Below are 14,451 nucleotides of genomic sequence, written 5' to 3' on the forward strand. Positions count from 1 at the left end.
GGAGTTCATTCTGATTCACTCCGGTGTAAGTGAGAAGAGAATCCACCCCGGGGAATCTCCCCTTATTCCCACTGAAGCTGCCGGGAGCTTTGCTACTGATTTCGCCGGCAGCCGGGTTGGGCTTATTCTAGGAGAAATGGAAGAGGACGTACCTTTGTGAAAAATGAGGCGCTTTTCAGATAAGGACCCCCTGTTTAAAGAAAAATGGGTGGAAAGCATTACAAAACAGGCGGACAGAGATGGCCTGATTCTGATCTCATGCTGGCGTAGCTCAGATGTAACTCCACTGAGGTCAATGCCGTGGTAAGTTACATCAGTGTGAATCTGGAGTAACTTCCCCAAAGTCAGTAGAGTTACCCCAAATTTGCCCCAGTGTAATTCAGAGCAAAATTCAGTTGTCAGGCTTCACTCTCCTTCCTGACGGTTACATTCGCTGATTTCAGCGGAGTCACTCCTGATTCACTCCGGTATGAGCGAGAGGAGAACCGGGCCACTTGCAAGAAGGAATAACCATCGCAGAGCACATTTTCCCTGCTGTGACACCTTGAGCTGATGGAAACGAAACCATGTTTGACACCCTTGGCAAAAATCAGAGTGGGTGTAAATGGGTGCTGCTCCCCAATTCAATGGCGTTACATCTACTCTCTGATTACGACCCCTGCCCTGATGTCAAACGCTCCCGACCCCCACAACCTCAGCCATTGCCGATTACAGTTTGGCTGCTGCTGCTGCGGACAGCACCACATCTAACTCCCTAGAAAGCAAGACCGGTTCCTCGTTCCACACGCCGACCACGCGCTCTGCATCAGACATGGGGCGGCTTGGCCCTGTACACGCCAGCTGCCAGACTGGTCAAGCAGGGCTGCTGGCGAGAGGAGATTGACAGAACGCTGCTGACGCAAGTCACTGTTTCGGGAAAGCAGCAGCTAGATTGTATTGTTGGAATTAAATCAGAATTGGCTTCTATTCCCTGATTACTAATGATCTGCATTTCTATGGCCCTTTTCATCTAAGGAGCTCAAAGGGCTTTACAAACATTCATGAACATATTGAGCCTCACCCACCCCATGAACTGGACAAGTCTCATTGCAGCTCGGGAAACAGCCGCCCAGAGAGATAAGGGCCCAGGTTTTTAAAGGTTTTTAAGCGTTGCTGCACGCCATGGTGCTCTGCCTAGCTGAGTCAGGTGCAGGGACACGTGCGGGGGGTGGGGGAAGGAGAAGCAGGGGCACCCCCCCAATCAGTGGGGTCACAGAACTCCTCTGTGGCCGGGGCAGGGAGAGTGAGTTCCTCCGGCCTGGCTGGGGGGGGAGGTGACAGCTCCTCCAGCCCTGGGGCTGCGGTGGGGAGAGATCCAGCTCCTCTGGCTGGGGGAGGGGCAGGAGGAGGAGAGCCGGCTCCACCACCCCGGGGCACAGAAAGCGCCCCTCCAAAAGTGGACACATTTTTATTCCTGTGCACGTCCCTGGTTAGGTGCCTGAATCCCATTGGGAGATGGGCTCCTAAATCGGTTAGCTATTGCAGCATTGAACGCAGTAACTCCTAAGGACCTTTCCAAATCTGGGCGTAAGCGACTTGCAGGTCAGTATCAGAGCTGAAAACAGAACCCAGGTCTCCCAGAGCCTCTCCGATGCCCCATTCATCGGCTCTTGAAAAGAAAATACGGGCCAAATTCTGCAGCCGTCACTCAGGTAAAACTTCAATGGACTTTTGCTTGAGTAAACATTGCACGATTTGGTGCTCTCTGATTCTGAGCTACACATTGTGCCTCTAAAAACAGCGGTCCAGGTCTCAGGCAGGTATAAATCAACCTAATTCTATTGCAGTCTGAGGATCTGGGCCAGTCGTCCTCCGGAGGGGCCCGGACCCCACGGGAGGTCGGCCCAGGCATCAAGTGTGTTGGCTACTCACCTTTTTGAGTGGAGTCCATTGGCGAAGGCTGATTCATAGAGCGTGATCCCCTTCTCCCGAGACAGAGTCAGCTGCCCGCCCAGCTCATCCAAGATCACTCCAGCGTGGATGGCCGCCTTGCAGAGAACCGAGGTCTGGAGCGGCAAATGAAGGGAGGTAGAGAGAAAACCCCAATAAGAACACCCAGCCTGGGCTCCAATCCAGAATGGGGCAATTCCATGGGACAGAGAGCGTCTGGCCTCACTCGCAGTGGTGTAAACCCGAAGTGACCCTACTGATTTTGGGGGCGCTTTTCCAGATTGACAAGACCAGAGTCTGGCTCACACAGACTGTGATCTCTGCTTTGTGAAGACTTTGGCCCGATTCTGATCTCACACCGCTGCCATCGGGAGTAGCCGCGCTGGAGCGAGACCAGGATCAGGCCCTTTATTTTCTGAAGTGAATTTCGCTGTGGCGCAAAGAGTGGTGGAAACGGCAGCCTTGGACTCTGCAGAGCGCCGCGTGCCCATGGCTCAGACCCAGCATGGCCATGCTGTCCCACATTGCCCCTGCCAACGGGCTTGACCTGGGGGACCCTGGGGAATTCACCTTCCAGGAGCCCGTTCAACTCTTGGCTTCCCAGCTGAGACTGCCAACAAGAGACGGATTAAGGCAGCCGTGCCCGTGGCGGCCCCTGTGACGTGTCCCCTCTCCCCTGGGAAGGGGACTCACTTCCCCTACAGCCGCCGCTCAGGGCCGGTCACTTTGCAAGGAGCACTGAGGTTGGTACTCACGTCTCGGTAGCCCTGCTTCGCGTTTCCCCATATGTCACCCGTGACTCCCTTGCAGCCCGCCGGGCAGAAAACGCTGAAACAAAGGAGAACCCTGGATGAGATTCTCACCTCTCCGCTCTTCTCCAGCGCAGCTGGGCTTCCCTTCATCCCCGATGACCCTGGGGCCTGGAGATTTATTCCTCCCCCGTTATTTTCATTTAGCAAAGTCGGATCTGATGGAAGCTGCTGGACCAACCCTCTATGCTCAGAACAGACAGAGCAGGGCAAGTTTGTCCAACCAGCCTCTGAGATATTCGGTGTCCTCAGCCCAGTCATTCTTGCCCGGTTCACTGAGGCTACCGGGAAGGGGGAGCACGGTGGTGGATTGTGTGATGTACATGGGGAAGTCACGTCAGAGACCCATCAGGTTCATCCCATGAGCAGCATCCCCTGGTCCTGGAAAGAGCTGGACCAAACCCGCAAACTATTTCCCCTCAAATTCCATTCAGACCAAGGGGCTTTTAATCTGTTCGTGCCAATTGGGGCTCACTCCCCGCAAACATCCTAATGCTCAAGTTCCCCGGCAGGAACGGGCACCGCCCGAGTGAATGTCAATGGCCTGTGCCCAGAAAGCGAGCGGTGAAGTTGTAATTGTGAGTATTCGCACCAGAAACCTGACTCCGTTACGCTCCTCCCGTTAGGTCACAGACAGGCCAGCATGGGACCCGTGTACCCAATCCAAAGGAGTTTGGGTTCTGAATATCAAATACACTCCCAATGGGCTGCTCACAAAAGAGCTGCAGATAGAGAATTATCGGCAGCTATTTTTTGGTAGAGCATCTCCAATAATTGGAGGAAATCATGATCAGTTCATGGGCAGTTTGTGAATAGGAAAGGAGGTGACATTTGTCGGATAAATTACTACAAATTATTCACCTGTGCAATGAATCCACTGGTGGGTGGCTAATAACCATGAATAATCTGCACTAATGGCACCTTTTATTGGATGATCTCGTAGTGCTTTATAACCAGTGATTACAAAGCCTGACAATCCCCCTGGGAGGCAGATGCTACCCCGATTTAGGGGGGAAACTGAGGCACAGACAGGGGACGTGACTTGCCCAAGGCCATTCAGTGAGTCAGTGGCAGAGAACCCCGGAATCTGGCTTCTTAGGGGCTATCTATATTATGGAAATGTGCATCAGTGTAAGCGCATCGGTGCAGTTACATCGGTGCAAATTGGCACATTCTCCACATGTCCCGTGCCTGATGTCAGTGGAGTTACTCTGTGGATGAGTTTGGTTTATTCTCAGATTTTATTAAGATCCTTTCATGGGCAACAGTTCCTTCCTCCTCCTCCCAAAAAAAAAAAATGCCTGGATGCAGTGGGGGGCTGGCTGGGCTGGCTGCCTTTGTTTCTTTCTGCCTCTGGTCTGGTAGGTGTGGGTGGTCTCTTCTCTCTTCCTTGCTCACACATCTGACATGGTCTGAAGGGGGGTCTCTTTCCCAATCTTCTTCCCTTGTCCCATAATCAAACTAACTTTTCTATAAATACCACCCTGCCCTGCCCTGAGGAGGAGTGGTAGACACAGCTGTCGACATAGTAGTCTGGGGTCTCTCACTGGATCATCATCCCATCCACAAACTAACTTTGGCTTCTTGCTGGCCTCTGAGTTTACCAGACACCACCACCTCACAACCCTTAGCACCACTCTCCATGATGAAGCGGAGGACACCATAGCAGGCTCGACGCACCGCTAAACCTCCCAGAAGTTTATAACGCAGGGACTCTGCTTGGGCAATAGCACAGAGACCTCTTGACTCCCCGTCAGAAACCGCTCACCTGATTTGTTCCTGGTGGTAGTGGGTCCCCTTATCCAAACAGGAAATCAGATCTAAAAGACAGACAGACAGACAGAGAATTCCAGTGGCCTCCCCCATCTCACATACCCAGAGGCAGACTGCTTTGCTGTTTGTTTCTCCGGCTTGACACTGATGCAATTCTAGGGAGTGCAGTGCAGTGAGTCACTCTTGATTTACACTCGTCTGAGCGACAGCAGATTCACTCCCATCAATAAAGCCCTTGTTTGTATTATAAACCCCTCTTGCTCAGCAATGCTCTCACAGTGGCCTGTGCTGCACCCGGCCCATGTTACACCCACACGGTAATGCGGTGTTATACCACCCTTATCACCCCAACAGTCATTCACAAAGGGCCATGTTCTAACTTCCCATTGACTTCAAAATGGTCTCAGCTTCGGGCACCTTAGGCTGGAGTTTATCTGCCTCTCTGGGGCAGCAATTTGGTTCTCTGTTTGTACTGCACCTAGAGCCTGTCTGGGTCCACGACAGGGGCTCTGTATGTGGCGTTCAGTGGTCGCTCAGGCCCAGATCCTCAAAGGTTCTTACGCGCCTCACTCCCATCAAAAGTGTCTCCGCAAATGAAAAATGAATCAAGCCTCCTAACCCCTCGGGTGAGTATCGTTATTCCCATATTAGAGATGGGGAAACTGAGGCACCGATCGGTGACTAGCCAAAACTCACACAGCTAATCTGTGGCAGAGCCGGAGCTAGAAGGGAGGAGTCCTGACCCACAGGCCCTGCTCTAACCATCAACGGACACTGCCTTCCACGGGTACTGGCAATGTTTAGCCGCCAAACTGCTAGCTTACGAATGGGACCACGCTGAATAATGCAAGGAACTGTGGCGTATTCCCTAGGGAAGCCACAGGGATACCCAAGCTGTTATTCTTTGGCTCTTCTAAAGGAAATTACACACTGCAATCCAATGTCGGTGGATTCCCGGCAGCCCGGCCCAACCCACCCACTCTCACCATTCCTCCAGAAACCACAGAGGACGGAGGAAAACAGAAGGTGACTCATGGATGTTTGTGGCGTACACCCAGCGACTGATGTGCAAGTCCCTCCGGATCAGACACCAGCTGCACATCTGGAAGGGTCAGAGTGTAGGGCCCCGAATCTCCTTTGCACTAAGGCCCCGTCGCACCACTCAGGGCAGCACGAGAGGGGTCGTGAAATGAGAGCACAGATTCTCGGTGCCCACTTTACAGCCCCTTTATACTGCCAGCATGGAGCTTTAGTGTACATAAGAATCAGGGTGTGTGTGTGTGTGTGTGTGTGTGTGTGTGTGTGTGTGTGTGTGTGTGTGTGTGTGTGTGTGTGTGTGTGTGTGTGTGTGTGTGTGTGTGTGTGTGTGTACCATATGCACGCACCTACACACTCACATGCAAATCCACAGATCGTGGCAGGGTAGAAAGGATTAGCCAGCATTGACTTTGGGATGACTGCATTATTCACAAGTGACAAAGGTATGAATCACGCTCAGCATCCCAAATGACAGCTGATAAAACCTTGTCACCACACCTCACCTGCTGGATTCTGCACATGATCCCTAGGTTACAGCAAAGGTTCGGGGGGTGGGGGTGGGGGTTCCATAGTCCACTGGCGGACTGTGGGGCATTTCCTGATGGGTTGTCTGGTTACATGGCACTGCCTTCCTTACTTCCAGCTACTAAATGGCATGGAGAGATGGAGCCGTTCAGTATTTTCCTAAACCGACTTTGCCACGGAAGCAGCCGGCGAGTCTGAGATCCCCGAAGGGAGGAGAAGCGACCTGCCTGCGTGTGAATGGAAGGGGAGGTGGGTGTCCCATTTGGAAACATCTAGGCGACAGTCCCTGCGCTCTGTGCAAAATCGGGGCACAGAAAATCCACATTAGCATTTGTGTCCCGAACATTGTTTTTACTGCTCTCTAGTGGGCGATCCTGGCCCTGCCTGGGGCAGTTGTGATGTTTTGGGGGCAAATTCCATATCTGGGAAGGGAAGGAGATTTTCCTGTGACTCGGGGGTGTTTTTACAGCGGCTGTTTGAGGCTGTTAAGGGCTGGGATAGTAGAACAGAAGTCCCAGGGAGATGGACCAGTGGGCAAGTGCAGGGGAGGTGGTCAAAAGTGAATAATCACCTGGAGAACCCCACCATATATGTGGTTGTGATGCGGTGGGCCCCTCTTACTGTCCCTCCACTGGCAGCCAAATGGCTAAAGGGAGGCTGAAGGCATAATTAGCCCACAGGATGGCACCTGGAGGGTGGGCGAACCAATTGCTTATCAGGCCCAGCTGGGTCTCTACAAAGGGCGGAGCTCAGCACAGAGTCAGAGGCTAGGGAGGAAATCCCTCTGCCCAGCCCAGGGGAAGAACCCCTCTTGGGATCCACTCCTGAGATGGACACACCGACACCAGGCCAGGAGAGATCTGGTGAAGCCAGAGGCAAGGAGTGAACCCTGGCAGGGAGCCTGGATAAAAGGGCAGGACCCGGGAGGAACTGCTTGCTCCATGAGCTGGACAGGACTCGTCTGGAGCCCAGAAAGGGGCTGAGGAAAAGGCCCTGAAGGCAGGCCCAGGTCAGAAGAAGCCCCGGGAAGCAGCAAGGATGCGGCAGGAGCAAATCTTGACTGGAGCCGCTCCAGAGGAAGCTACAAGGGATAAGGACTGTTGGAAGCCCTGAGACCCGGGGCCCAGAGTCAGGGGCTGCTGACACAAGTTTATTGAACTATTTATTTGTGGGACTTTGTCCCCCTGGAAGAGGGGGGGCGGGAAAGGTGTCCTGGCTGGAGGATTGAGTCACAGGAAGCAGCCCGCCGCAAGGCCGGAGTGGCTGTCCGCTGGGGCGCCAGGAGTGGAGAGCCAGCTACACCAGGAGCCAGAGGGGGCACGCAAGCGGTGAGTCCCCTCTTCCAGTGGTATTTTCTATGGCATTATCCATGTGATAAAGTGCAAACCAGCTAGCAGTTAACAGATCCCAACTGGAGTTTTAAATCCACCTACTGCAGACATGTTTCCTCCTCTCCTAAATGTGGAATCCCCCCCACCCTTTCTCCACCCCTGCCCCCTCCAAATTACACCGGCTCAAGGCCCAGGCTGGGTGAGAGTCAGTCCTGAGCCAGGTTTAAGGTCTGTCACAGCCCTGCAGTGCTGGGACTGGGAGTTTTGTATCTGTGACATTCCGGTCCATATTCCTTATGAAAATATGCTTATGACATAACTGAGATGGCTCATGTAAGGTGTCATTGGAAAGGTTATGACTTACTGAATGTGATTATCCAATTTGTATGCATGTATCATTCCTGTATCTAAGTTAGGAATATGGACTATGTAACAATTACAACTGGATGTGTATTGGGAAGACACCCACCAGAGGAGGGGTCGGCAGCCTTTCAGAAGTGCTGTGCCGAGTCTTCATTTATTCACTCTAATTTAAGGTGTCACGTGCCAGTCATACATTTTAACATTTTTAGGTCTCTTTCTATGTCTATAATATATAACTAAACTATTGTTGTATGTAAAGTAAATAAGGTTTTTAAAATGTTTAAGAAGCTTCATTTAAAATTAAATTAAAATGCAGAGCCCCCCGGACCGGTGGCCAGGGCCCGGGCAGTGTGAGTGCCACTGAAAATCAGCTCGCGTGCTGTCTTCGGCACCCGTGCCATAGGTTGCCTACCCCTGGGACAGGCCATCAGATTTGATGGGCCATTAGGAGGAACAACAAGACTGTGAAGATACTAATCTCTCTCCATCCTGGGAGGCGTCCTGGGATGTTAATTGTGACACTACTAGGTCATAGAATCATAGAATCTCAGGGTTGGAAGGGACCTCAGGAGGTATCTAGTCCAACCCCCAGGTGGTCAGGTGGTCTTGTCACCTGATACTGAACATTATCTTGGACTTCTTGTAATTTTCCACTGAAAGGGAAGAGGGATCAAATTTGGGAAACCAAGGACTCCCACCTTGTGTAAATCTTATTTAAGGGTGGGGAGGAAGACAAATTAGACTCTCCTCTTTGGCCTACCCAAGAAGACTGTTGAACATACCTGAAGGGACAAAGGAACCGACCTGAAGGGAAAGGCAGGGGTGAGTCCAGACTGAGACAGGGGTCTAGTCTGTAAGAAGAAATAACTGGAGCTCAGAGCTACAGAAACGCTGCATCCTGCCTAAATTCAAGATTTAGGGTGAGAAATTACTATTTGTAACCAATTTCTTTAGTGAAACAAGTTTATTCTGCGTGTTTGGTTTTATTTGCTTAGTAAGCTGCTTTGTTCTGTCTGTTATCTCTTATATTCACTTAACATCCACCTTTTGTTGTTAAACAAGAAAAAACGTTTATTATAATATAACCCAGTTTGTGCAATTCATAATTGGGGGGTGGGAGGAGGAGGCCGGGCACACCTTCCTCCACACTGAGGGAGGAGGTAGATTTCATAATATACTCCAAGGGAGGTGGGCACCTGAGTGCTGGGGCAAGTCCCGTTAGCGGAGTCTTCCCAGAGCTGATCTCCGTGTCTGTGTTGTTCTGCAGCTGGGTGTGGCCCTGCCTGTGTCTGCGTTGGAGGAGGCGTAATAGCCTGGCTCAGCAAGACAGGTTAAAGGGGGCCCAGGCTGGCAGAACAGGCAGGCTCAACGGTGTCCCAGTACATCAGGTGGCATCTTATGGGGGGGAACCTGTCACAGCACCATCCGAAAGGATTCACAAGGGGAGATTCGCATGGGGCCCCAGCACTCGGTTTTAGCCCTGGGAGGCCCTGAAGTTCCATATTTTTAAATGGTCACATTATTGTGTCTCGAAAAGTGACCGAACATCCTTTTCTGCAGAGGTCTGTTTATTGTAACTGTTCTCTCCCCCTGAACTCCGCCCTGCTTAACGGATGGTAACGAAGACACCTGGCTTTGAGGGTGGAAATTGAGGTGTAGCCCAGTATCATTTTGCAAAGCTCTTTATGTGAGATCCCTGCCATATTTTTTTCTGTAACGTGTGTGGCGGATACAGAACTCATGATGGTGGGGGCGGGGGGGGTGTGGTATAAAGGGTTAATTGGCATGAGCCTGGAACGACTTGCACAGCTCGGTCACAGGGTCAGCATGCATGTGTCCGGGAGGGGGGGGGGGGCTGTGTGAATAAGGGGAGTTTTGATTTGCTGGCAAGTCTGAACAGTGAGGGGTGGGGAATAGTTTTGGGTCCAACCACATTTGGGCTGACAGCAGGATTTGTAACAGCACCACGAATGCCCTGTGGAGAGGGAGACAGCGTCATTTGTGGACCTCTGAGTCCTTTGTCCCTGATTATCCCGCTCAGGAGAAGGACTAGAGCACAGATGCAGTGAGGGATCCTCTTGGCCGACCCACCCCGGCTTTGCCAGGAACATCCACACAGAGCTGGGCTGGGTGGTGTGCTGGGGGGTGGGGAGGATCCGCCAGCACGGACTCCTGGCTGGGGGCCTTCTGACCCCACGGAGAGGGGGCTGGATCTTTGCTGTGCAACTTGTGTCCTGTCCCTTCCCCCGCTCCCCAGGACCAGCTTCACCCCATCCTGTGGCTGCAGGGTGCCTTGTACCTGGGTGCTGGCTGGTAGCGTAGGAGAGCAGGAAGCCGCGCCCTGAGCGGTGAGTGGTGCTGTTGAACTGGATGGTCACGGAGCTGGAGTTCAGCACCAGAGGCGTGGGGTTTGAATTCCCGCAGTACGGACCTGTCGAGGGAGAAGAGGCCCCTGAGTGACATACACAGAAACATGGGGGAATTTTCTTCTCCGCTGGTGCTAACAGGAGAGATGGGCAGAGACCAGGGGCGTCTCCTAGGGCAAAGGGCTCTGCCGCCCCTGTTTTGACCTTGACCGTGATCCGTCAGGTGTCTGCTTCACCTCCCCATCCCCAACATCCACGAGCCACAATCTGAATCACCAGCCTGCACCCACCACGCCGACCTTTTGGGGGCGGGTGGATATAACGGGGCCCAGATCAGACGTAGCCACGGCTATGCAAGAGGAGAGAGGAAGGTGCTCCAAGCACAGGAGGAGAAGGCAACAGAGTGGGCGAAGGAAACTGGCCTACAGGTGGGGCTGGGCAAAGCAAGCGAGAAGAAATGAGAAGAGAGATGCAAACAGGAAAGGGAGCCGTGCAGGTGATGCAGACAATGCGTGGGAGGCAGAGGAAGGATCAGACAATGACGTGGTCCAGGTGAAAGGAACAGGAGATTATTTTGGCAGCGGGAGTGGAGGGGCGCAAGGGGTGGGTATGTGTCACCGGCAGATAAAGAGTAGAAGAGAGAAGGATTTAGAGGTGTTCCGAAGCAGCCACAGATTTTCTCCTGGCATTTCAGCTCAGGGCTGGAGTAACCGGTATGAGGAGAGCAGATCTGTTATTACAACTGCTCTGCAAAGGCTCCAAAAACCCATAGCACCTCCCCAAAGATCCCGGCCAAGCTGGTCCCTATTCCCTGTACTTCAAACCCAATTCTGCTGCCCCCAAAGACCATCACAGATTTCCCCTGGCGTTGAGTGGGAACAGGGATGAGCCCTTAACAAAAAGACCTACTGGCTGATTTCAGCCGGGACACGCTCTAGAAGAATGTCTCCCCTGCAGGACGCTGCCCACGTTCAGTGGGGAAATGTTGGCTCGCTCTCCGCGTGGGAGGCAGGCTGCAGTGTCACTGCTGAGCAATACGAACTGGCCCAGATGGCCAGATGCTTTCTGCAGCGCTGAGTCTGCTTCTGAAGGGCCGGCCAAGCCCAGCAGCAAAGTGAGCAGACACCCAGCAGAGTCATCTCTGCTACGGATTATTGTAGGGCACCCTATGCACCCCGTTCCCCCTCCCTACATCCACTTTTCACCCCACTCCATCCTCAAGGCCCCTTCTGCTCAGAGACACCTTCCTCTGCAGCAGCTGGTGCTTGGCTACTGTCAGACCCTGGATCGTGGACAAAATGGAGCTGCCAGATTCAATCAAACCCGATGTCTCATTTTAGAGTCCTTCAGCATCATAGACCACAGTGGGTGCTGTGAGTCACGTACAATGCTGCTTCTCCCTGCCCTACTCAGGGGCACCCTGCTGCAGCCGCACGTCAGCTGGAAATGAAGGCTCCTTCTTGCCAGTGCGCAGCTCTAACACTATCACTAGTGATAGGACCTTTCCTCCTGTAGGATCCCAGAGGGCTTCGTGTGGTGCTTATGTCCAGGAATCACTTTGCCCACCACTGAAATGCAGCCACCTCTGGGGTGGAAGATGGCAGCTCTTTAACAGTGCACAGGAGTGCTAAGCAGTTTAGGATGGTGCTGCTCCTGGCAGCCTAGGGCCTGTAAATGTACCGCAAGGGGTCAGGGGAGAATCCCCCCCAGAGCTGGAACACAGTACGGAGGATATCAATGGCCCTACACTGCCCATTTCTCATGTGACACTGGGATGGGGCCTGGGGCAGGATGGGAGTACACATCCTACGGAGAAGGACAGTGCAAACTATGGAGATTCTAGGCTGTGGCCTGTGTTGTTTGAGAGACCTCGTGCCCTACTGAGAGGAAAGGGGTGTTTACACCTCTCACTGAACTCTCGTTTCAAGCCAAGGGTATGTTTACACCAGGGATAGTTGTACTGCTGGTAGGTACGGCTGCTTCAGCTTTAATCCAGCTAGTGCGGGTAACAATAGCAGAGAAGACTAGAGTGGCTAGTGAACGTTGCTACCTCGGACAAGCCCACCAGGGACTCTGGGTGGGTACTTGGGTGCTGGCCAAGGCTTGGTCTGTCCAATTGCATCTACACTGCTAATTGTTATGTGCTAGATTAAAGCCAGTGTGGCTATGCCCAACAACTCCTGCTACACATACACCTTCACTTGGGGTGTAGATGGTCCCTTTCCAGACGACTGTATCCCTTTCGGGAGACTGAGTTGTCTTGTGTACCCCAAGTTTCACCTCCACTTAAACTACTTGCTTACAAAATTGGACATAAAAATACAGAAGTGTCACAGCCACACTATTACTGACACATTGCTGACTTTCTCATTTTTACCATATAATTATAAAATAAGTCAATTGGCATATAAATATTGTACTTACATTTCAGCGTATAGCATATAGAGCATATATACAGTGCAGTTTCCTTCACAACCATAAGGGCTAGAAATTTAGAGCCAGACCCTAAGCTGGTGTAAATCAGTGTAGCTGCTTTGACATCAGTGAAACTAGACTGGTTGACACCTGCTGAAGATCTGGCCCCCTTTTTTTTAACTGAAACCTTAAACTGTGCATAATTTGAATCGGGGGGGAGGTCAACACGGCAAGGGGGCTGGACCAGCAGAGCAGGAGTTTGTCACCTCTGTCCTGAACTAAACAGAAGACCCCAAATTCACTTTGCTTCTGACCTGGCTGGAGCCTCCCCATCTCTGAGCTCAATGGCTGGTGCCACTGAGTTCTGCATCAGTGGGGAAAATGCCATTGCACCGGCAATCCCTTCCAAGTGTGCGCTGACTCAGGCCAGCTCCCGGGCCATCTAACCAGGCCAGGAGAATGGCAGGTTCCAGATCTCTCTCCAAGCAGCTTGGGGCCTGCTCGCTCCCAGAGCCGGAAAAATATCTGCACTCCTTCGGGCTTCTGGTATGCAAGGCAGCGGCAGGACAAGACTCCCACAGTGGCAAGACTCCCACAGCGTTCCCAGAATAATGTCTAATGAGGGCCTCTTCAAATTACGTCATGTCTGGGGATCGGGAGACAGGCGATCCTAACCCTCCGCTCTTATCAGGCAGCCGGAATCGCTCGCTCCACGTCCTGCATGGACACCCGCACAGACTAGGCTGCCCCAGTGTGAACTACCCTTCTTCACTGGAAGGAAAGTCCACCTCACAAATGCAAGCACAGCCAGTGGCTGTTAATTCGTCTGATGGCCCTGGAGGATGGGGACAAGACTAAGGGGGCATTTGTTTAGGCTCCCTGTCCCCACCTTCCTCTTTGCACAAACCAGACCCAGCAAATAAACCCTTCGGGCCTCGAACCATTTAATCCCAGTGAATTTGCCAGTACGTCTCTCTGATGAAAACCCTATGGGAAGAATCTGTCCTGTCCCTTTGGTTCCTAGTGGGGCAGGTTCCCACATCCTCAAAGCACCGGCTCTGTTCTTCCCTTCACCTCTTTTGCAAAGTCTCGGTAGAGAGGCCAGGGGCTGGATGGGCCATTCTGCTCTATTGTATCACCCGTCACCATGGTATCTGGGCACTGTCCAGAAATGCATGGAGCCTCAGGACTAGCAGCGTGCCATGGTCCGTGAACGCCCTCTGGCCTCTAGGGATGGTCTCCCAAGGGCGGGGTGGAGGAGGCCCCGTGGCAGGGCATTTGAGCAGGCTTCTCCTGCCCCAGCCTGCCCTGCCCCTGGCCTGCAGATGGAGGATGTCACTCCCCCAACTTGTCCCAGCCCTGCGTTCAGTGACAAGCACAACGCAGGGCCCCGTTCTCCTCTCCCGGCCGCCAGGCGGGAGCGTGAACCAGGAGTGGCTCTGCGGAAGTCCCTGGGCTTGACTCTGACCTCACACAGTCTTTCCACCAGAGTAACTCCGTTTAGCTCGGTGAGTGGTGAGTGCAAAAGCAGAGCAGAATCGGGCCCATTATAGGGACAGTTTGTTTCAATATTGCCTTTCCGCCGAGGTCCAGCCCACGCTCGTGCGGGACTCTCCTGTTCTGCCTTCTGGGCTTGCTTCCCGCAAGAGCCTCCAACGTGCCGACAATGCACAAACCCTTTTAAAGTGACAGCGCCCTGATAAATATCTTAGGCCCAGATCTCAAGACTGGCCCGAGCACCCTGGCTCATTGCAGTGAGTGGGGGTAAAAGCCCAGGTGGCTTTCTGCCACTTTCCCACCTCTCCCCTGATCCTTGAGACTGCTGGGGGCCAAACCGCACTCGGGGCAAGTTGGAGCAGCCTCGTGGCTGCTCTAACTCTCACTGGTGGGTAAGTGTTTTGC

The 14,451-nt window shown here is 52.9% G+C and overlaps 1 protein-coding gene across 1 annotated transcript in view; it reads right to left on the reverse strand.

Annotated features, from left to right (window-relative positions):
* The window catches only part of LOC120389355 (discoidin, CUB and LCCL domain-containing protein 1-like), a 65,525-nt gene that overhangs the window by 19,778 nt on the left and 31,296 nt on the right, over positions 1–14,451 (reverse strand). Inside the window, exons 3-7 of the mRNA XM_039511874.1 lie at positions 10,068–10,199; positions 4,507–4,558; positions 2,685–2,757; positions 1,912–2,045; positions 153–190 (exon numbers count right to left, since the gene is read on the reverse strand). Of these exons, the coding sequence (XP_039367808.1) occupies positions 153–190; positions 1,912–2,045; positions 2,685–2,757; positions 4,507–4,558; positions 10,068–10,199 (429 nt within the window). The remainder of the gene's footprint in view (positions 1–152; positions 191–1,911; positions 2,046–2,684; positions 2,758–4,506; positions 4,559–10,067; positions 10,200–14,451) is intronic.

This window comes from Mauremys reevesii, linkage group 23 (assembly GCF_016161935.1).
Source record: "Mauremys reevesii isolate NIE-2019 linkage group 23, ASM1616193v1, whole genome shotgun sequence".
Classification (NCBI taxonomy): domain Eukaryota; kingdom Metazoa; phylum Chordata; order Testudines; family Geoemydidae; genus Mauremys; species Mauremys reevesii.